This window comes from Dasypus novemcinctus, chromosome 18 (genome assembly GCF_030445035.2).
Source record: "Dasypus novemcinctus isolate mDasNov1 chromosome 18, mDasNov1.1.hap2, whole genome shotgun sequence".
In the NCBI taxonomy this organism is placed as follows: domain Eukaryota; kingdom Metazoa; phylum Chordata; class Mammalia; order Cingulata; family Dasypodidae; genus Dasypus; species Dasypus novemcinctus.
In genome coordinates, this window is record NC_080690.1 from 4,172,371 (window position 1) to 4,195,184 (window position 22,814).

Genomic DNA, 22,814 nt, shown 5'->3' on the forward strand with positions numbered 1-22,814 from the left:
AGCCACAACAATATAAAGAAGAAAGTCGGGAGACACGGGTGGCCCTTGCCAGCGTCCTGGGTCAGCGGGCAGAGCAGCACTCAGGGACACCAGGGGAGAGCAGGGCAGGGTCTCACAGGCCGGGCCCCAGGGGGTGCAGTCTTGGAGGAGGGGGTCCCTGCTCCTCGGGGGGCGCCCGCTGGACTTGGGGGCGGAGGGCCTGGTGGCTGTGGGAAGAGAGGAAGCCGCGGGAGGCCAGCGGCACCTGCACCAGGACCCTTCCCCTTTCTCAAGGAGCCAAGACCCCGGCCAAGGGCGAAGGGGGTGGGCGAGGCTGGGGGCGCCGGCCTCCTCCCCCCCAGCCTCTGCGCCCCCAAGCCCCCCACCCCTGCTCCAGCCCCTGCGCCCCCATCCTCCCCTCTGCGCCCGGCGTTGCCTTGCCTCCTCTGGCCACCAGGTGGCTCTGTGTCACTGAACCAGGAGGAGGCTTTAATCAGCTAAAGGTCCTTAAAGTTTCTAAAATGGTGAATTAGACCTTGGTCCCTTCTCCGCGACCCCGTCTCCGTCCCCCACCCTGTGTCAAGGCCGTGTTTTCTAGAGAGGGCTCCCCCGGGGCGGTGCTTCACCCCGACCCGCCGCCCCGTTCCGCGGGCTCTGCCGCCCTCTGGTGGCCGCGGGCTGCGCCGCCGCGCTCGGGCTGCGCGGCCTGAACCTGACCCTCCTGTCCCCGGAGGGCCCGCCTCGGCCGCGCTGGCCTCCAGGGTCACCCCTGGAAGAGAGGGGTCAGGCTCAGAGGCCAGGAGCCGCGGCGGCCGGCCCCGGCTAGGTGTTGCCGAGGTGGCGGTGGTTTTTATTATATTATTTGGAATTCTCTGCCGGCGTGCTTGGCAAGCACTGGCGGGGAGGGCATCCGTTTCAGGGCAAGAGGACGCGCAAGGCGTCAGGACAGGCCTCGGGGTTCTGGTCCGGGCCGAGGCGGGGAGCCCGGGCAGTGGGGAGGGCCAGGTGGTGCGTCCCTGGGACATTTGCAGAGAGGCCGGGGGCAGGGGGTCTGGGTGGGGTCAGCTGGTCAGTGGAGACCCCCCCTGAGGGGGGCAAGAAGGGAGGGGGAGCAAGTAGGGGGAAGGGAAAGAAGAAAGCGGGGTGGGGGGTGGGGGAGAGGGTTCCAGAAGGTCCGAGAGTCCCCGATGCTGCCAGGGAGCAGGACAGAAAAGCCGGACAGCAGGGCCATTGCGCCTAGGACAGGGAGGTCCCTGGAAGCCAGAAGCAGGGGTGGGGGGTGGGGGGGAAGGGGAGTGGGCCGGAGGGAAGGGACACGGGGGGAAGGCCGCTGGTTTGCAGCCTTTTACCCGGAGGGAAGTCGAGAGGGGAGCGAGGAGCGCCCTGGTTGGGGAGCATTTTTCCACAGAGGTGACAGTGTGGTCGCTAGACCCGCGCTGCTGGGGACCCGCACACGTGAAGAGCCCGAGGCCGTGCGCTCCTGCGTCAGCCGGAACCGCCTGCCCTTGACCGCACGCGAGCCCGCCTTCTCCTTGAGCCGCGGCCCCCGCCCCGGTGTCCAGAGCCCACGGCCCGCTGCTCGGCCCCCGCGGCCCCCGCTGCTTCCCCCAAGCTCACCCCGTCCCAGAGGCCTCCTGTGCGCTGCTTCGGGGGAGCTGAGCCCCGATGTGGGCTGGTCCCGGCACGGCCCCTCCAGGCTCCCGTGCCCCCTCGCCCTGGAGACCACTGCCCCCAGCCCCGGAGGGAGGGGACGCGCTGACGGCCAGGCTGCGGGAGGCTGCGTGTCCGGGGGACATCGGGCCCCAGTGGGAGAGCGTGGGTGGCCGGGGTAGCCCTGGCCAGGTCCCCGGGGAAGACGGGGTGCAGGCGGAGGGACGGCTGGCGAGGGCAGGGCTCTGAGTGCGAGGAGGGGTGCCACCGTGGAAAGCTGCCACCTCCCTGCGCAGCGAAGAGGGAGGAGAGGAAACCACTGTCACTGGGGGGTCCTCTGACAGGGGCCGAGCCTGCGGGGCGGGGGGGAGCCCCACCTCGGCCAACCTGAGGGGGGCGGGGAGGATCGCCCCAGCCCCTCGCCTGCCCCCCCGCAGCATTTCCCATTAGCAGCCCCCCAGGAGCCCAAGCCACAAGGCCAGCCTCTTGGGTGAGGATAGAAGGGGCCAGCGCCCCTAGGAAGAGGCCGGCCGTGCTGCAGCCGCGGGAACGAGCAGCCAGCGGCGCCCACCAGACCCTCGCGGCCGGTCAGGGACAGCTGGCTCCCGAGACCGTGCTTCCAAAACGAGCCAGCGTCACCCCGAGAGCCAGCGTCACCCCAAAAGCCAGCTTCCACAGCAGCCCTCACCCCCCTCCGAAGGCCCCCTGAGCTCACCTGAGCAGGGTCCTGGCCCGGGCTCACCTGAGCAGGGTCCTGGCCCGGGCCTGGGTCCCTTCGGGGTGCCAGCCCAGCAGGAGGGGCTGCCGTGAGCCCGGCCTGGGAGGCGGCCGCGGCCGTGGGAGGCAGGCGACTTGCCCGTCCACAGTGTGTCCCCGCTCTGCCCAGCGGCTTTGCCGATTAGGACGTCAGGAGCTGACCGTCCGTCTCCTGGAGGCCGGGACCCGCGTCTGCCAGGCACCCTGGCTGCCCTCCCCGCCTCCTGGAGCTGGGGCCCCCTGGGAGTCGGCGCGGCGCCACGCTACGGGCGCTCGGGTGTGGAGAGGCCCCGACCAGCCGCAGCGGCCCGGAAAGGCATCCTGGAAGGGGCCTTCGGTGGCGCCCCAAAGGGGCAGCGCGAGGGGGGCGGCAGGGGTGAGCACGGGAGAGGAGCGGGTCCTGCGGCAGCAGCCCCCGGGGCGCGTGTGGGGACCCGGATTCCTGAGCCCACCCCCCGAGCTTCTGGGTCTTGGTGGGGCCGGAGAATTTGCACCAGGGCCCAGGGGACGCTGCTGCTGGTCCAGGGACAGCCGAGAACTGCTGGTGCCCCAAACCTGCTGAGTCAGAGTCACCCCAAAACCAGCAGGGCTCTAATGCCTCAGAGGGAAGGCTGTGCCGGGCCCCGACGTTTGAGACGATCCTCAGGGAACGCTCACACACGGCTCGAGCTGGGCAATAGGGAGCCAGAGAGGGTGCTGGAGTCAGAGTGCCCCGAGCTAAAGTGAACTCCGAGAGAGACGGCGAGGGCTCTGTGTCATGACCTGGTGACAGCTGCTTGGTGTCAGCTCCACCAGGCCGCAGCCTGGGGACGGGCTGCCCCTTACGCCCCACGGGAGGTCCACGTGGCTCTGACACGTGTGGCCGCAGGCGCAGGGAGGACAGAGGGGTGGGGGAGAGGGAAGGCGGGAGGCCAGTGAGGAGGCGCCAGGGTCCCCTTAGGACGGCAGCGAGCCGGGAAAAGAGAAAACCCACAGGTCAGTAGGCTGGCCGCTGCCGGGCGCTGGGCAGGAGGCAGCCAGCAGGGGCTCTGGCATCCGGAGCCGGCGCCTCTTTAGTCCTAAGGAACTGCATGACCGCTGGCCCCTGCCCTGTCCCTTCACTCCTCCAACAGCGGTAAGTGGGCACTGTGGAGGAGAAAACTGAAGCTCAGAGAGGTCAGGCGGCTTGTCCCAGGTCACACAGCCGGGCAGGCTTAGACTTGGTTTAACTGACTCTAGAGCCTATATTTTCCTGTGCACTGAAAATAAAACAGAACAAGCAAAACCAAACAACTGCTGCATTATGAAAACTTTCAAACACAAAATAAGCAGAAGGGTCCACGGAAGCGCAGGTACCGCTCCCCTGGGCCAGCAGCCACCGCCTTCTGCCACCCTCCTTCCGCTCGTGCCTCCGCCCACGGCCCGCCCCAGTCCCTCGCTACTGCCCGCCTTGTCATTTTACAGTTATTTTTAAGGTAAAATTTATACACAACGAAATGCACAAGGCTTACGGTCCGTGAATTTCCTTCTGCTCAAATCTGTACGGTTTTATGGATGATAGGCTGTTTTCTCCCTGTTGTTATTTTTATTTTCTTACTTTTCCAAAAGGGACGGGTACCGTTTTCTAATAAGGGGGAAAAGCAATAAAATTCTGATTAAAATGTTAAAGATGATCCTTTGAACTGCTTGCTACCTGCCACCCCACCCCACCCAGCCAGCCAAAGAGCATTTCTGGGGCCTGGAGGGGTGGAGCTTTGAGGCCGAGGATCCCCCAGATTTACTCCAGGACTTTTCACTCTGCCTCCCAAGGATCAGGTCACTGGGGAAGGCCGACAGGGTGGGGAGGGGGCTGGGGGGGGGTGGGAGCAGGGGGTGGGGGCCAGCATGGAGGCAGGCGGGGGGGGGGCAGGTGCAGCAGGTGTGGGGGGCAGGCGGGGGGGCAGGTGGGGGCAGGCGGGGACCAGGGTGCGGGGGGGTGGGCAGCCCCCCTGTTGCAGGAGCCTGGGCGCTCAAGGCCACACACAAGCCCCAGTCTGGGCCGAGCCCAACGAGCTGCCCTAAAGCCCCTCTCCGCCCCTTTCTGGGGACCTCAGCTCAGAGCGGGCGTGGGCGCTCTTGGGAGCCCAATCCTGAGAGGCCAGGGGCCCCAGCACCTGCGAGCCGGGCGAGGCAGCTCCCGGGGCCTCAGGGAGGGGTTGCCGGGGCGACCGGCAGGCGGCTCCTCCCAGGCCTGCCGCGGGCGGCCCCGTCGCCGGGCAACCAGGTGGCCGCGTCCCCTGAGCCAGGGCCACGCAGCTGGCGCCTGGCCCTGCCCGCCCTGCCCCGGGCCCAAGGGACCCCCGGGGCCCTGCCCACGTCCCCGAGACCCGGACGGCCGGGGCTCCCGCCACAATGAGCCTCCTCCTCTCCAGGTGAGCGGCGGCCCCGGCGGGGAGGCGAGGAGGGCGGTGGGCTCGGGGCCCGGGGGTGCCGAGGAAGGGGAGGGCAGCCTGGGACCGCTCTGGGCAGGAGGCCCTGCTCACCTGCCCCTTTCCAGGTCAGGGGAGGCCCAGGCTTCGGAGCCGTGGAGGCTTCCAGAACCTGGCCTCTGCCTGCGTCTCCAGCATCTTTGCCACAACTCCCGGGGGAGCCAGATTCCCGGGGTCCGCCCTCTCCTTCCCTCCCTCCCCTCCACCTGGGAAGCCCCCCTTCAGGCCTCAAACCTGCCCCGCAGCCCCTCTTCCTCGGACTCGCCCTGACGGCCCCATCCCCGCTGCCCGCCTCTCACCTGTCTGTCTACAGGTCCGTTTCGAGGTTCACAGCTCAAGGTGCCTCACAAGCACCTGGGGCACGAGGTGAAAATGCCTGGGCCTTGCCCAGCTCCCGGGGATTCTGGTTTACGAGGCTGGGGGGAGTGGGCCTGAAAATGTGCATTTTTAACTTGAGGACCCTGCCTGGGAAACCGAGGCAGCTGTGTGGCCAGTGGCCTGATGCTTCACCTCTCTGGGCCTTGGTTACACAAGCACAGCACATGGTGGTGATAAGAGCTTTCTTACCAAGGAATCCACACAGGGGTTTCGGGCTGACTTGTTGGGGGACACAGGCTGCCCCTCGGAGAGGCTCCAGCCTTAGGTCCGGGGCTGCTGGGGTGTGTGCAGCGAGCTGGGGGCCAGGGAGAGGAGAGGGGCAGAGGGCCGGGGGTGGGGCGGGGGCCCGGCGGGGCCTCCTTTGTCATCCAGAGAACCAGAGGCAGCCTCTCCCTGGCCCCTGGGGGCCCGGGACTGAGCTCGGCAGGACGAGGTGGCCAGATCCTGCCCCAGGCGTGAGGTGACAAGTGATGGAGAACGCCAGAGCTTGGGGACAAAGGTAGAACAGGGGGACGTCAGAGGGATGTGGGGGCTGCCACGAGACAACTAACTGGGCCAGGAAGGTAGAAAGACCATGAAAGGGGTCCCCGGAAGAGGAAGAGCCCCAAAACAGGGCCAAACTCACATTTCCATCCCTGCCCGGCCACAGGCCAGCTGGGCGCCCCGGGCATGTCGGTGCCACCATCCGAGCCCCCACCCCGTCCTCAACGGGCATGGCGATGGCCCTGGCAGCGTTACCCCGGGGGCCGCGGGGTAGGTGGGGGGGGGTCTGCCCGCTAGGACCAGCCCCGGGCGTGCCGGTCTCCGCGGGCACCCCTGCCACGTCCCTGCCACGGGGACGCCCGTGCGCCGTCCTGACCCCGCTGGGCCTCGGCCGCCCCCAGGGACAGCCAGCTGCGGGGCATGGAGCGCGCGGTGGCCAACGCCGACAAGTACTTCGGGCGGTTCTGCGCGCTGCTGGCCGCTTACACCCGCAAGACGGCCCGGCTGCGCGACAAGGCCGACGAGCTGGTCAGGCAGCTCCTGGACTTTGCCAGCACGGAGCAGCCCGAGCTGCGCGCCACCGTGAGGGACCTGGCCGAGGACCTGGCCAAGGTGCAGGACTACCGGCAGGCCGAGGTGAGCCAGCGCCCAGGGGCCCGGGGCGCCGTCGCCGAGGTCGGGTCCAGGCTGGGGACGCCCGGCGGCGGCCAGGGCCAAGCGGACGTGTCTCCCCCGAAGGGGGACCCAGGAAGCACGTCCTGGGGGCTGCTCTCGGGGTCTCCCTGAATCCCAGGCAGGGTCCGTGAAGAGCCAGAGGAGGGGGAGAACCTCGGGGGAGGCTGCAAGGGGTTAGAGAGAAATAAAAGATAAAATCTCCCGCCAAGCCGGAGACGGCCTGCCCGCACCTTAGGGACAGGAAAGAAGCGGTTTTGGCATTGGGTGAATCGCTCGCCCCACCTGGGCTGCGAATCCCCCGCCATCTGCTTTAGAGGTTGCGAAGCCGGAACCTCCACCCTCCTAGCAGCCAGCAGCCGCCGCCGGCCTGTTCTCCAGGTAAACGCCGCCTGGTCCTCGGGAAGGAGGGCTGCACTGCCCGTGCGCTGCAGGGGTCACCCCCAAATCACCTGGCGATGGGGGACCCTCCGAGGCAGCTGACTGCCTGGCGCCGCGGGGGGAGGACAGCTTGTACCTGGACTGCAGGCAGGTGGTGGCCGCTGAGAGCCCAGCGAGGCTGAGCTCCCGGGAGCAGGCCCAGCAGGCTACCTGCCTTTCATGTCAAAGAGATGGCTCGGAGGCTCTGAGAAAAGCCTTCCCGGGTTGTCAAACTGGCCAGAGGCTTATTTTGGCTTCTAAGAAGGTTTGCAGACATCTCAAAGGACAGAGGCTGCTCCAGGACGAGTTTTCTCAAGGAAATGCCCTAGGAAGACGGGGCGTCCTTTGAAGCACCAGGGAGTGTTATTTTTCCGTTTGCATTTCCCCTTACAAGGGTCCTAGGCATTTGGCAAAGGAGAAATGAGGGGCTTCGGGGCTTCTAGATGCCCCACCAAGGGCGCGGCCAGGCTTCTGGGGACCTGGTCCTGAAGGCGCCAGGAGACGGCAAGACAGACCCAGCTTCCTCGGGGCGGCAGGTCCCCGCCTTGGACGTCCTGGGCCCCGGGCCCCGGGAGGGCTTCGAGGGCGCTGGCGGGCCTCGGGGGGATCGTGTGTCTGCACCGCCCACCCCAGCAGGGAGCGAGACCCTAAAATTGCTGAGCTGGGGTGGTTTCCGGGGTGCAGTAGGCCCTCTCCCGAAGGCCTGCAGGCTCCAGCGAGGTCCTGGACAGGTAAAAGCGCTCTGCGCCTTGGTTTCCCCATCCGTCAGTGAGGATAGGGAGCGTGCCCCCTCCCCTCTAGTAACTAGCATTTAAACCATCGGCTCTCAGGTGTGGTCCTGGAACCCGCAGGGCCAGCCCCACCTGGGAACCAGCTAGAAATGCAGATTCCCGGGCCTCTCCCAGGCTCCTTAGAACCAAAACTGTGGAGTGGGGCCCAGGGATCAGGGTGCTAAGCAGCCTCCCGCGGGTCCCCTGAGAACCCTGGTGTGGAGCCAGGCCACTGAGCAAGCGCCAGCGTTCACTGCTCGCGCCGCTGCTTCCGCCCGCCCCCGGCAAGGCACTTCCCTTCCTGCCTTCCTCCTCCTACGAGGCGGTGCTGAAGGAGGCCCGAGCAGCGGCCCGCCTCCCCCCGCGGCCCCTCGCCAGCCCAGGGTCCAGCCCGGGCGTCCCCGACTGCCCCTCTCCAGCCCAGGGTCCAGCCTGGGCGTCCCCAACTGCCCCTGTCCAGCCCAGGGTCCAGCCCGGGCATCCCCGACTGCCCCTCGCCAGCCCAGGGTCCAGCCCGGGTGTCCCCGGCGGCCCCTCGCCAGCCCAGGGTCCAGCCCGGGCGTCCCCGGCGGCCCCTCGCCAGCCCAGGGTCCAGCCTGGGCGTCCCCGACTGCCCCTGTTCAGCCCAGGGTCCAGCCCGGGCGTCCCCAGCGGCCCCTCGCCAGCCCAGGGTCCAGCCCGGGCGTCCCCGGCGGCCCCTCGCCAGCCCAGGGTCCTGCCCGGGCGTCCCTGACTGCCCCTGTCCAGCCTGTGCGTCCAGCCCCAACCCCGCCTCCCCAGCTGGACCCCAAGACAGTTTGGTGAGCTGGAAAGAGCGGCGGGCCCCGGAGGGAGCGCCGGGACCGGATGTCCTTGCCCTGCCATGGCTTTCACCCCAAGTCCCGTCTCTAGAGCGAGGCTGGCGTGTCCGCTCCCACCTGGCGTGGCGGCTGGAAGGGCGAGGGCTGCCCTGGAAGGGGCCCGGCCCACTGCCCGCTGCTGCTCGCAGAGCTCCTCCTGCACCGTCCTCCTGGGGGGGCTGTCTGCGCCCCACTGGGGGGTCATGAAGGCCTGACCGGCGCAAGCGGGGTCCCCGTTTGGTGGGGGAGGAAACAGGTTTAGCGAGATTGGAGGCACCGCTCGCGCTTTCAAGGGGAGGGGGGGTGTCTGATGCTTCCCCCGCCCCTCCCACGGCCTGAGCCCTGGGTATACAGATGGTGCATTATAAATGCTGGCTGGAGGCTGCAGCCGCGGAGGCCTGGCGTCCCCGGCCTCGGTCCGCCCTGATCCTCGGCCCGTCCCGCCCTCCAGGTCGAGCGGCTGGAGACCAAGGTGCTGAGCCCCCTGAAGCTCTACGGGGCGCAGATAAAGCAGACCCGGGTGAGCGGGGGCGCCAGGGCGGGCAGCGCGCGGGGGCGCCAGGGCGGGCAGCGCGCAGGGCCGCCCCGCCAGGGCCCCCAGAGCCAGCCCCCCTCTTTCTTTCAGGCCGAGATCAAGAAATTCAAGCGCGTCCGAAATCACGAGCTCAAGCAACTGGAAAAGCTGGAGAAACTGAGGCAGAAGTCGCCCTCGGATCGGCAAATGATCGTATCCACCCCTCGAAGTTGGGCCGGGGCTCGGCGCCCTCTGGGGCTTCTCTGGGGCCAGCTGGGCAGGGGCCGCAAAGGGCAGACCCCCACGGGGGCCGGCTGGGCTTGTGCTTTCCTTAACGGTGGCTTTTCCAGTCCCAGGTGAGTGTCACCTGTCTGGGGAGCGCAGCCCTGCCCTCAGGTAAGGAGCGGCCTCGCAGCACCGCCAGGAGCGCCGTCCGGGGCAGAGGCAGGTGCCTGCCGGGCGCTGGGCTCAGGCTGGGCCCTCACTGGGGCCGGGACCCCGGGAGTGTCCTGTCGCCACGCTCTCCGGCCAGGGCGCCGTGGCCAAGGGACGCCCCCACGAGGTGAGGCTTTCTCATTCTCAACGTGCCCTTGGGGCCGCGCGGTGCCCGTGCTCCCACGTGCAAGCTCGGCTGGCAGCACCCCGCCGTCGAGGGAGGAGACCGAGGCGCGGAGAGCGCCGTGGAGGACGCCCCGTTGGTGGGGTTCGTAACAGGGGGAGAGCCTGTCCCAAGGCCCCTCGGGGGTCCCCATCGGGACGTCTCGCCCGGGCAATTTGTCCCACTCGGGCGGGGGGCTACGGGCACGTCCAGTTTCCGCTGCTGCAGTAACAGCACCCCCGGGCCGGCAGCTGCCCCCACGCGGCTCCCCCGGCTGCCAGGGCTGGAAAGCACGGGGTCGGCGCTCGGGGGGCAGCCGCTCCCGGCCTTTCCTGCCTTAGGGGCCGCCTGCCCCTCTAGGCCCCCCGGGGAGCCCCGTCCCCATGGCCAGCAGCTCCACATGCACCTGGCCTCCGTCTCCTCCGCTCCCCCTCCGCCTCCGAGGACCCTTGTCACACTGCAGAGTCCGGGGTGCTGTCCCCAGGTACCTTAGGGTCAGCAGGCGAGTGGCCTTGACCCCACCTGCCGCCCCGATTGCCCTCGGCCACGTGGAGGAACGTTCCGGGGCCACCACCCCACCCACGACGCGGCGTCTCGAGGGTGGGAGCTCGGCGCCCCGGCTGCGCCCTGGCCACTGGCTTTGCCAGCCTCCTGCCGGGGAGGCCGCCAGCTGCCCCTTCTTTACTTCCCTGGATGCCAGCTCCCCCCGCCGCCACCTCGCCCCCACTCCCGGCCAGGCGTTTCTCAAATATGGGGTCAGACCCGAGGCCCCCTTTTAAAGATGGGCCGGAAGCTGAGGAAGGGAGCGTTCCCGAGGCCGCGCAGGCGGGTGAGCGGCAAACCCCGAATCGAGGCCTGTCATGGGCCTGGCTGGGGAAGGCGTCCTGCCGGTGGCGGTCAGAGAAACACGCATGAGCCAATTCCTGACAACGTTCCGCGTGCAAAGACCAATTACCTTTGACTGCGGGTCCCCTGTCACAATAATCTCTCCACGAGCGCCCGCCACTTACTTCTCGTGACTCTGCAAAGCAGGGCTTCTTGCCGCCCCCAGTTTACAGAAAGGAAGCTGAGGCTCAGAGAGGGCAAGTGACTTGCCTGAGGTCACACAGCCAGCGAGCCCGGGCTGCACCCAGGCTTGCCCCCTCAGCCGTAGTCCCATCCCCCTCCCCGTGCCCTCACTGGCCGAATTGGCAGGAGATGCCCCATGGGGCAGCAGTCCTGGCTCGAGAGTCTGCACAAGGGGACCAAGCAGGATCCAGAACGCTATGCTAGGGCCGGAAGCCCCGCCATGACCCTCGGCCTCCCGTTTCCCTGGGGCCAGGCGGAGACGAGCGCCCAGAGGGCCGCGGGGGACGCCAGCCGCGTCACCCACCAGCTGGAGGACACCATCGACGCCTTCCAGGAGCAGAAGCTGAGGGACCTCCAGGTAGTATCCCCCGCGGCGCGCTCGGGGCACGGCTGTGCGGTTTCCCCGGGAGTCCGCGTGCGGGCGCGCCGGTGCCGGTGCTCAGTGAGCGCGTGCGTGTGTTCACGTGTGCGAGCGTGTGTGTGCTCCCGCTTGCACAGGTCCGTGGACGCGTGGGGGTGGGAGGCTGCGGGTGCAGGGGTGTGGGCACCTGTGTTGAGGCGTGTGCAAGCACGCGGACTGCGAGGGTGACTTGCAGGTTCTCTGTGAGCGTGCAAGCCTCTGCGTGTGTGCACGTGCGTAGGTTTGTGTGTGGGGGTGAGCAGGTGCCTGGGGTGCCTGCGTGGGCGTGTGAGCATGTGCTCCTGGCAGCGGGCTCCGGGTACAGCTAATCCCTGTCCCGGGGCGCGGGGGCGCCCAGCTGCTTGGGGCAGCTGTCCCGGGCACAGCTGCCTGTGGGGAGCGGGCACGGGCCCGCGCCCTCCACCCCGGGACCCCCGGCAGAGGAGGACCGGGCAGAGTCGTCCTCTCCCCGCACACCGCGCAGCTCTCGCCCTTTTCCCACACCCTTTCCTGCCGGGAGAACACAGCCACCCAGCCTTGCCCGCCTCCCTCCTTTCCCTCCCTGCGGCCCTGAGCGCCCTGCGGGCCAGCACGGGGGACGGGTGTGGGTGTCTGCTTCCCCCTGGCCCAAAGACCCCGAACCCGTGCCCAGAGCCCCAGCTCTTGCAAGAGGGTCTTGAGAGTCACACAGAGACCCCTGGCCTGCCTCGGGATCCCCTCCCGTCCATTGGCCAAGTTGCAGCCTCAGGGCTGTCTTGAAAGGCAGGTCTGACCGGTCCTTTCCGGGGGTCACATCCAGCCACGGCTTCCCGTCTGCTAAGGGTAAATTCAAATCTTTCCCGTGGCTCAGGAGGCCCTGCCCTGCCCTCCAGCCCCATCCTGCAGGCACTTCCCAAGCTCAAGGGCACCGAGCCCTTTCCTACCGCAGGGCCTTTGCACAGCTGTCCTGGAGCGTTCTGTCCTTGCTCTCCATCTAGGCAGAGCCTCCTCATCCTTCAACCCCGGCTCAGAACTTAATCCTTGGGGCAACCTCCCCTGTCCCCTCCCCCAGACCAGGCCAGGCCCATGTGAATCTGCACTGCTCTCTTCGGGGCTTTAGCCCAGGGGCAGAGGGCTGATTGTGTATTTAATTCACTCATTAATTTAGCAAATGTTTAATAAGCTCCTACTTTGTGCTTGATGTGGGGGGAGCAAAGGGAGGTCCCAGCCCTCAAGGGCTGACATTCTACAGCCACAGAGACAAATCACAAATAAGCCTGAAATGCACACAGCTGCATGGGGGGGGGAGAGGGGGGAGGACGCGCCAGAAGTTGGACGCCTGCCTCCCACACGGTGTCAGTGACACGGGACGGACACTTGCCGAGCCTGTCCCTGCCGGGACCCTGGCACAGACCAGCACTGGACATGTGCTTGGTGCTCGGTAAATATTTATGAGACAAAGGAACGAGTGAACGAGTGAGCAAACGAATGGGCAAGAGAGTGAAGCACAGTTCAAGTGCTCGAGCTCTCTGTGTTGCTGGCAGGACCTAAAGCCAACAGCAGCCATTATTAAGCGCCTGCTGTGTAGGGGCGCTCGGGCTGGAGCTCTGGGCGAGGGGCGGCCGGAGGGCAGTACAAGGTTCCGGTCTCCCGACCTCCAGGAGCTCGGCCGGGGGCCAGCAGATGCCAGCCCTGGTTGCTTCTGGGATTCAATCTGCAAAGGACACGCGCTCAAACCACCTCCTGCGCCTCCACGGCTTCCAAAAGATAAAAAGAAGGACTGGAACCGTTAGTGATTATCATCATGTCAGCTTTACCCGCATTTCTAACACAATAATTGTATTCACAAGGCAGTTCTCTGGGGTGTGCACTAAAATGCAGATGGCCAGGCCCCACCCTGGGGTCCCCGATGCTGTGGGCCTGAGAATTTGCTCCTGGGTGAGGCTGATATGGGAACCCCACTCTGAGAACGGCTGCTTGGAATCTCGGGGGGCTTTGTGAACTGAGCGGCGAGGAAGCTGAGGCTCAGGGAGGCACGCAGCATCCCAGGGCCACATGCCCCTGGAAGCAGGAGGCCTCGAGGACTGGCCTCTTGACTCCACACAGTAGGACCTTCTGATGCAGCTGGCACACAGTAGGACCTTCTGCTGAGGCTGGCACACAGTAAGATCTTCTGCTGCAGCTGGCATACCATGGAGCCCCGCTGGGGCCCAGGCAGGAGCAGGAGCTCAGTAAGAGCAAAACCATCTGGTCAAGAGGAGCCCTCACTAGTCATCTTCGTCTCCTCCTGTTATCATGAATCACATTTTAAAAAAGAATCACATTTAAAAAAATATTTATTTATTTATTCCCCCATTGTTTGCACTCACTGCCAGCTGTCTGTGTCTGTTCGTTGTGTGCTCTCTGTGTCTGCTCATCTTCTTTTTAGGAGGCACCAGGAACAGAACCCAGGACCTCCCATGTGGGAGGAAGGCACCGAACTGCTTGAGCCATGTCTGCTTCCTGCTTGTTGTGTCTCTCATTGTGTTTCCTCGTTGCGTCTCCTTGTTGCATCATCTTGTGTCAGCTCACCATGCCAGCCCATGGTGTCAGCTCGCTGCCTTGCTCTTCTTCTTTAGGAGGCAAGGGGGACTGAACCCAGGGCCTCCTGTGTGGGAGGCGGGCGCCCAACTGCTTGAGCCATATCCGCTTCCATGAATCGCATTTCAACAGTGGGATCCAGGCAGGTTGAGGGGCCTCTGCAAAGAGCCAAGTCCTGTCTACCAGTGACTGCCAACCTGCAAAGGGGAGGGAGGAGCCAGGTTGACAGAGGAGAGTCCCCACGTAGTCACGAGCCCTCACACTTTTTAAAAAAATATTTACTTTCTCTATTTCTCCCCTGCCCCTCACGATTTGCCCTCACTGTGTTTGTTCGTTGTGTGCTCTCTGTGTCTGCTCATCTTTTTTTTTAAAGATTTATTTATTGTTCCCCCTTCCCCTCCTCCCACCCTGCTGTTTTTGCTGTCCACGTTGTCCTCTCTTCTCATTTTTCTCCTCTAGTATTCGCCAGGATTCGATCCTAGAGACCTCTGATGGGACGAGAGGTTCCCTGTCAGCTGTGCCACCTCAGTTTCTGGTTTCTGCTGCGCTTCACCTTGACTCTCCCTGTGTCTCTCTTTTGATGCATCATCTTGATGCGTGACTCATTTGTGCAGGGCACTGGCTTATCACGTGGGCACTCACACGGGCACTGGCTTACCATGCGGGCACACTTTCTCATCTTCTTTTTCACCAGGAGGCCCCAGGGATTGAACCCAGGTCCTTCCATATGGTAGGCGGAAGCTCTATCACTTAAATCACATCTGCTTCCCTTGTCTTCTTTTTTTTAAGAGGCACTGGAACCAAACCCAGGTTTGGGAGGGAGGCACACAGTCACTCGAGCCACCTCCGCTCCCTGCTTGTTGTGTCTCTCCTTGTGTTTCCACATCGTGTCTCCTCGTGCATCATCCCATTGCATCATCTTGTTGCATCTGCTCACCTTGCCAGCCCATCACATCAGCTCGCTGTCTTGCTCATCTTCTTTAGGAGGCACTGGGAACTGAACCCGGGACCTCCCAGGTGATAGGCGGGTGCCCAACTGCTTGAGCCACATCTACTTTTCCCCTTCACACGTTCTTGATGCAATCCCCGCAGAGGGCCAGGGCTGAACATTTGTCAGAGTTACAAACGCATTTGACCTTCAACCAGCAATTCTGTGCCAGAACTTATCCCACAGCTCCAGCGGTCCAGGGTTGGAATACGAGGTTCTTCACCACTGAAAACAACCCAAGCGTCCACCTGCCTGGGCTTTTAAATAAATTACAGTACCTCCCCACAAAGAGACACTGTGCAGATGCAAAGCTAAGCAAAACAAGCCCAGAGGACAAGGAGGCTTCCCATGGGAAGATTGCCGGGACTGGCGCTTTGCTGAATAACAGTGAGGACCAGACAGAGGGAGGAAGTACAAATACACATCCATTAAAGAAACAGTGGAGGTTGGAATGGATGTGGCTCAAGCAGTTGAGCACCCGCCTCCCACACGGGAGGTCCCACATTTGGTTCCCGGTGCCTCCTGAAAAAAGCAAAAACAAACTAGCAAACAAACGCTATAACCAACTCAGGGAAGCCGACGCGGCTCAGTGGTTGAGCACTGGTTTCCCACGTACGAGGTCCCGGGTTCAATCTCTGGCCCAGGGAACCGAAAAAAAAGAAAAGAAAGAGTGGAGGGACACGCAGGATGCTTCTGGAAGGGGTTACCTCAAAAGGGAGGGAGGAAGGGGAAAGAAGGAAGCGGGGCTGCAGCACGACCCCTCGGCATCTACCTGGGCATAGATCTGACTTTGGAGCCAGGCGAACGCCTTATCTGTTTGAACGAAAGTAAACTGAAAATCAAACGCTGACACCCCACCTAGGACGCGTCTCTCGAGGGGACCGTCCTTCCTCCAGCTGGTCGGCACAGCTCGCGCCAGCCCGCCTCTTCTGGCCGCGCTGCCTGGGTGATTTGGGTTTCTCTCCCCACAGAAAATTTTCTTGGACTTTGTCACCATCGAGATGGTCTTCCACGCCAAGGCGGTGGAGGTGTATTCCAGCGCCTACCGCGCCCTGGAGAGCTACGACCCGGAGCGAGACCTGGAGGTAGGCCACGGGGGCCCGATTCGTTTCCAACGTGGTGCTGGGTGGGCCTTGATTTACTTTTTTAATTAATTTTTTTTATTGTGGAAACACACGTAGCATAAAATCTGCCATTTGAATAATTTTCAGGCGTACAATTCAGTGGCTTTAATTACAATAAATGCTGTGCTCCATCACCCCCGTGAGTTGCCAGAATCTTCCACGGCCCCAAGCAGAGACTGCCCCTGCTCAGCGCTGACTCCCCACCCTTCCTCGCCAGCCCCTGGCACCCCTACTCTGCTTTCTGTCCGTGCATTTGCTTAGCCGGGAATTTCCTCTAAGTGGGCTCACACCACACTGGTCCTTGGTGTCGGCTTCTCTCATTTGGCATCGTGCTTTTAGGTTGCAGGATAAATTCGATTTCTGTCCACTTTGACGCACAGTTTTTTATCGGTAACACTTTGTAACTTTTCTAATTTTGAAAACTTGGTCCGATGAACTGTTTTAAATATCTGCCCCTGGGGGCCAAGCCTACAGGTGGAGGGTCTTGGCCCACGCTGTGCCCCTGCGATGTCAACGAGCACGTCGCCATCTGGATATTTAAAAGCAAACGAGAGGGAAGCAGACTTGGCCCAGTGGTTAGGGCGTCCGTCTACCACATGGGAGGTCCGCGGTTCAAACCCCGGGCCTCCTTTACCCGTGTGGAGCTGGCCCATGTGCAGAGCTGATGCGCGCAAGGAGTGCAGTGCCACGCAGGGGTGTCCCCCGCGTAGGGGAGCCCCACGCACAAGGAGTGCACCCATAAGGAGAGCCGCCCAGTGCGAAGGAAAGCGCAGCCTGCCCAGGAATGGTGCCCCACACACGGAGAGCTGACACAACAAGATGACGCAACAAAAAGAAACACAGATTCCCGTGCCGCTGACAACAACAGAAGCAGACGAAGAGGAACACGCAGCAAATAGACACAGAGAACAGACAACTGGGGTGGGGGGAGGGGAGAGAAATTAATTAATTAATTAATTTTAAAAAGCAAACGAGCAACAACAGAAAGTGCCTCCAGGCGGATTTCCCGCTCTCCTCATCCCTCCTGATTAAAATCCAGAAGGCGCGGCTCGGGGGAGCTGCGGCTCCTGCCTCACACCGGGGCGTGACGAGCGCCGCTGGCCTTCCGCCTCCGCGGTTCCGGGCAGGCCTCTGCTCCGCCGCGCGGTCGTGTCCTGCACCGCAGAGGAGCGAGCTCCGGGCATGTCCCGCTGCGGCCACCCCTCGGGGCCAGGAGCGAGGAGGCCGAGTGCGAGAGCCTCGCAGACCGTCGCGCCGCCGCCCGCCGCCCGAGCCACCACGACCCACTTCAGCAAGGGTCCTTCCTACGGACTCTCGGCCGAGGTCAAGAACAAGATTGCGTCCAAGTACGACCACCAGGCAGAGGAAGAGGAGACGGGTCTGCGCATCGGCACCAGCTTTCAGCTGGGCCTGAAAGGCGGCACAATCCTCTGCGAGCTCGTAAACTACAGCTGGGTTCAGTGAAGGTCCGTGAGTCCTCATTACACCGGCCTCAGCTGGAGAACACTGGCAACTTTACTGAAGCTCTTCAGGCTTATGGAACGAAGCCACGTGACATATTTGAAGCAAATGATCTTTTTGAGAATGGAAACATGACGCAGGTTCAGATGGCACTGGTGGCTCTTGCGGGTCTGGCTGAAACGGAAGGATTCCATACAACCATCGACATCGGCGTGAGGGATGCAGAAAAACAGGCAAGACGTTTTGATGAGGGAAAATTAAAAGCTGGTCAAAGTGTCATTGGCTTGCAGATGGGAACCAACAAGTGTGCCAGCCAAGCAGGTGTGACAGCCTGTGGGCCTAGGAGACATCTTTATGATCCCAAGACGCAAACTGACGAACCTCGTGATCAGACCACAGTGAGCCTGCAGACGGGCACTAACCAAGGAGCAGCCAGGCAGGAAAGTTAGCCCAGGTACCAGGAGGGACGGCTTCGATCAGAAGCTGACACCACAGCCAGTGGACGACGCGGCGATTTCTCTGCAGATGGGGACCAACAAAGTTGCTTCCCAGAAAGGAATGAGTGCGTACGGGCTTGGGCGGCAAGTATACGATCCCAAACACTGTGCTGCTCCAACAGAACCCGTCATTCCCAGCAGAAGCCAAGGAACAGGAGCAAATGGGTCAGAAATCAGTGACAGCGACGATCAGGCAGGACACCCCAACGCTTCTCACGGCGAGGACCAAGAGGACTACCCCGGAGAGCGCCAGTACGGGGACCAAGGCACTGATGGTCAGACTCGCGACAGAGGAGAGCGCAGTACTTAGTCCAGGTCTTACTCCGTGAGAACCAAGCTACCCTGAGTAATTTTTATCTTGTCTTCCTAAAACACTATTATGCTATTGGACCTAAAAGGAATATTGCCTTACATACATGCCTTTTTCCTTTTTCTGCCTCTTCCCTAAATAGTTGCTTTTTAGTGCTGTAACAGTTAAATCGAACAGCATAACCAGTAACTCGCATGTGAAGTAAAAAGGAATCCTGGGAAAGGGGAGTGCTCTTGTACAGCCAATTCTTTTATTAAAGATCTAGGCATTTTTGCAAACTTTTCCTTAAACTGGTATTGTCAGATGATAGGAAGACTTTCTCTTTTTTTTTACAGTTTAGTGCCTGGTTTCTAAATGGAAGACTAAACTCATGCTTGTAGCTAAATGTGGTCTTTATCAAACTAAATTTAAGATGCAGCATTTTAGAAATTTACATATCAATGTTTTTACAGTATCGTTTGCTAATTTTTAAATAAAGTAATGATCAGTGTGCAAAAAAAAACGGTAAAAGGGGTGCAGAGATGTAGGTCAAGTGGTTGAGCGCCTGCTTCCCACGTATGAGGTCTTGGGTTTGATCCACCATACCTCCTAAAACAAAAAACAAACAAGCAAACAAAAAAAGAAAAAGCCAAGTCCCATTGGGGAGTGGATGCAGCTCAGTTGAGCACCTGTTTCCCACGTACAAGGTCCTGGGTTAGTCCCCAGCACCTCAAAAAAAAAAAGGTTAAAATGGCAAATATGTTACAGGTGTCTCACCACCAGACAATTAACGCCAACCACACCACGTGGGCTCGAGCGACGCCGGGGCGCGCTGGCGGGCGCCTCCTCTCTCCTTTCGGGCGGGTACTCGCTCGTCCCTCCATTTCCTCGCGTGACTCGTCTCTGGGCCTCCGTGTTTCCGTCTGTAAAGTGGGTGATCACACCCGCCTCGGGCAGTTGGAAGGAAGACGTGAAACGAGGGATGGGAAGCACCGGTCAGCGCCTGCCCGGGTGGGGCCCGCTGGGGTCAGCACCCGGCCCTCGCCCCCATCCCCCCACCCCTACCCCACCCCGGACCTTGCCCCCACCCCCACCCCCGCGGTCCCCAACGGCCCCCCACCAGCACTGGCCTCTCCCCCACAGGACTTCCGAGCCCAGATGCGCAGAGCCCACGGGCACGGCGACGCGCGGCCACTCGGCGACACCACTCGCTCCGCACCGCTCCCGTGGGCGCTCCCCGGCCAGGTGGGCACGGGGCGGGGGTCTGGGGTCGGGGCGGCGGGGACTGAGACCCCAACGAGGTGAAGGGCCAGGGAGAGGCTGGGCCCTGGGGATCCCGAGGTCAGGGGAGAGGCCGCCTGCGGGCTCGGATGTGGGGCGATTTGGGGCGAGGCTGTGCCTGGGCGGGGCGGCTGGCCCAGGGTCTCACCCGGGCTCTGCCGTGGACCGGAACCAGCACCGCCCGGGACCCCGCGCTGTCCTGCCCGCGCGACACGCCGGGCACCCCGCTGTGCCCAGCACCCCCGCGCGGCCGCCTGCGGGGCTCCTCGTAGACGCAGGCCTGGGGGGCAACCGTGCGGCGGCGGCCACGGAACTCAGGGCTGGTCAGGTTTTCGGGAGGCCATCAGCGGCCGTGCTCCTCGCTCCTGCACGACCAGCAGGGCCTGGGGCAGCCCGCTGAGCAAACGCGTCGCTATTTCTGCGGGGAACTAGACGGGTGTCCCACCAAGCAGAATAGACTGCCCGGGAATCCGTGGCAGGCTGGGGCGGGGGAGGGGGGCGAGGGAGGCTTCATGGCCTTCTGGATAATTCCTTTTTAAGTATGGCGCCTGAGCTAGACTTCCTGGTCCCAAACCCACTGCTCACGAGCTGTGTGACCACGGCAAAGTTCCTTAACCTCTCTGAGCCTTCGGTTCCTCACCTGCAAAGTGGGGCTAATCACAGGAACCTTAGCGCAGGGCGGTGGGGAGCAAATTGACACGAGGCCCTCGGAACCGTCACGCAGGAGACAACACGTCACCGGCGCGGTTGCTGCTGGCGCTGGCGTAATTATTATCCTCTGGTTTTTGCTATTGTTTAGAGCGCTCAGAGCACCACACAGACCCAGAGGAAGGAAGAGGAGGCAAGCGAGGAGGACTGCCCGGAGGAGGACCAGGTGGAGGAGCTCAAGGGACGGGGACAGGGACCCCAGCAGTAGGAAGGGACCCCATGGCCGTCGGCGGACCGGGACTGGCTCTGCACCCGGGGGGCCGCGCTGTGTGGCCCCGGGCAGGTCACGTGACCTCCGAGCCTCGGTCTCCTCCTCCGTCAGGCGGGCCCCTCCGCCTCACCGCCAGGACGCTCAGGGGTCAGGGTGCCTCCTGGGGCCTGCGCACAGTAGGTGCTCAATAAACACCCGCATGTGCTCTGCCTCGTTGCGTGCCTTGGGACCTGGAGCTCCGGGCGAGTTTAAACCTGGGTCGATGTGGCAGCAGGGACGTGGCGTGCAGGGTGGGGGATCGGGGGGGTGAAGACGGGGTAGGGGTCCGCTCCCCTGGGGAGGGCGTGCCCCCGCTGCCACCCTGTCTGGTGTGCAGCCGGGTTGTCCTGTCCCGCCCTGCGGACCTGAGGAGGCAGCTTCCTGGAAACAGGTCCGCCCGTCTCTGGGGGAAGCCCCAGGCTGCCCAGTCTTGTGGGCTGAAATGTGTCCCCCAAAAGATAGGCTAAAGCCCCCACCCCCGGACCACAGGGCGCAGCCTTGCTGGGGCCCGTGGCGGCTGCAGGGGTGATTGCTCAGGCTGGGGTGGGGTGGGCCAGGCCCCACGACCGTCCCAAGAGGAGAAGACACCGGGAGAGGCCTGTGCAGGCGGCCCGGGCACTGGGGAGAGGCGCCGCAGGCTGCGGAGGGCGGGGCGCGCGTCCTGGGCCTCGGGGGGCACCGCCCTGCCAGCACCTTGGTTTCCAGCTCCTGCCCCCCGAGCGGAGCCTCCTCCCAGCACCGCCACGCTGGACGCCACCTGCACTTCCGTGTGACGCTGGAAGGCCAGGGAACGGCCCCCGGTGGATGGAACAGAATAGAAACTTCTCTCCCACCCCACTTCCTCGGCTGGGTCACGGCCCCCTGCTGTGGGGGGCTCCCCGGGCTGCAGACTCGTTTAGAGGGGCCGTGGGGTTTTAAACTGGGGCGGCATCTGTGCTCTGGGTTGCCGGTCCCAGCGCGCCTCTGCTGCGCCCACTGCCTGGACCCCCGAAGCCCCAGGACGAGGTGTGGACGAGGCCCCGCCCTGGGAGTCCTTGTCGGCCAAGTGGGCCCCCGGGGGCCAGGAGGGGGTGCCCCGGGACAGAAGGGGCATGCGGGTGACGTTCCACGGGTCTCCTGAGCCAGGGCGAGCTGCTGGGTGGGGGTTCCTCCTGCTTTTCCTCTCCTAGTTACTGAGGACAAGCTCTGAGCTCATCCACTGCCCCCAGAGAAACTCACATAGGCAGGAGGCAGGTAGGGGAGGCAGGTGGGAGGCAGGTAGGAGGCTGGTAGGTAGGAGGCAGGTAAGTAGGAGGCAGGTAAGTAGGCAGGTATGTAGGTAGGAGTAGACATGGACAGATGATAGAGATAGACGATGGTAGGATCAGATAGATACTATAAAGATAAAGGTAGATGATAGGTGTAGACAGATGATACCTATAGTGTAGATATAGAAAGAGACACGGAGCTGTTGATCTGTGCAAAAGATCATGATGGGGAGAAAACAGCATGCCTATTGTTACTTTCTTTTTTAAAAAATTTATTTCTCTCCCTCCCCCCTGCCCACTGTCTGCTCTCTGTCCATTTGCTGTGTGTTCTTCGGTGTCCGCTCGCATTCTCATCAGGTGGCATTGGGCATCTGTGTCTCTTTTTGTTGCATCATCTTGCTGCATCAGCTCTCCGTGTGTGCGGTGCCACTCCTGGGCAGGCTGCACTTTTTTCACGTGGGGTGGCTCTCCTTGAGGGGCGCACTCCTTGCACATGGGGCTCATAGGGGGACACCCCTGCGTGGCACAGCACTCCTTGCGCGCATCAGCACTGCACATGGGCTAGCTCCACACGGGTCAGGAGGCCCGGGGTTTGAAACCTGGACCTCCCATGTGGTAGACGGACGCTCGATCCATTGAGTTGAATCCACTTCCCCCTATTGTTACTTTCAGTGAAATAAAAATGACTTCGTGAGTGAGATTCTTGCTCCAAATGTTGGCTTTGGGGGATCAGGAGTGTCCCACCCCTTCCAGGAGAGTGCCAGGTGGCAGCCGTGCCACCTGCTCTTGGGGCTCTTGCTGCTGCAGAGGTGTCGCCCCTTCCTTGGTGCCCACCTCCGCGTGTGTCCTGCACCAGAGAAATGTCCAAAAGCTCGCCTCACCACCCAGGCCTGCCTCCGAGTTTGGCTGCGAGGGGAGCTTGTTGGTGCCAGCCTGAGCCGGGCCCGGGGAGCACCTAAGGGGCAGGGTGCGTGCCAGCCCACCCAGGCAGCTGGAGCGGGGAGGGGGCTGGCTGCGTGCACCTGCCTCTGGGCCGCACGGCGCCCCGCTGGTTCCAGCCCTTGGGTGCTGAGGCCTTGCCCTGCCCCCTCCCAGGCCCTGCCATGACGCAGGAGACCCACCTGCCACCGTGCAGGCTGAGGCGGGAGCGCACATCTACAGGCTCCCTACGCTCAGAAAAACCGTTTCTCAAAGTGTGTCTGCTGGTGCAAGGGCAGGAGGCACGGTTGGGTTCCCCGTACCAAATGCCAGAAGGAAGGGGCCTCGGCAGAGGAGCAGACGGAAAAGGAGGGCTGGGATTCCAGCTGGAAGGGATCGAGCCTAACGGTGGCACACGCGACCCACGTCGGGGGCGTCACCCCATTCCCTGATCTCTATCCCCAGAGGCCAGAAGCTCGAGCCAGCGGGCCCCAGGAGCGGACAGAGCCAGCCCCCTT

General features: G+C 63.2%; 1 protein-coding gene and 1 pseudogene across 1 annotated transcript; both read left to right on the top strand.

Moving 5' to 3' along the window:
- The first annotated feature begins 4,631 nt into the window (after positions 1–4,631).
- Positions 4,632–20,297, top strand: CIBAR2 (CBY1 interacting BAR domain containing 2). The gene is made up of 9 exons (XM_058279635.2): positions 4,632–4,775; positions 6,095–6,329; positions 8,846–8,914; positions 9,020–9,121; positions 9,259–9,264; positions 10,828–10,932; positions 15,493–15,606; positions 19,036–19,137; positions 19,973–20,297. Exons 1-9 carry the CDS (start codon positions 4,756–4,758, stop codon positions 20,087–20,089), a joined length of 870 nt encoding a protein of 289 aa, XP_058135618.1. The 5' UTR covers positions 4,632–4,755; the 3' UTR covers positions 20,090–20,297.
- Positions 16,457–19,025, top strand: LOC105746950 (calponin-3 pseudogene; annotated as a pseudogene).
- Positions 20,298–22,814: the final 2,517 nt, after the last annotated feature.

What these genes read in the sequence shown, in the direction of transcription:
- CIBAR2 (XM_058279635.2), top strand. Translation starts at nt 4,756, where the DNA reads ATGAGCCTCCTCCTCTCCAG. An exon ending in AGAAGCTGAGGGACCTCCAG is followed by an intron (nt 10,933 to 15,492) that starts GTAGTATCCCCC and finishes CTCTCCCCACAG; the next exon opens with AAAATTTTCTTGGACTTTGT. An exon ending in CGTGGGCGCTCCCCGGCCAG is followed by an intron (nt 19,138 to 19,972) that starts GTGGGCACGGGG and finishes GCTATTGTTTAG; the next exon opens with AGCGCTCAGAGCACCACACA.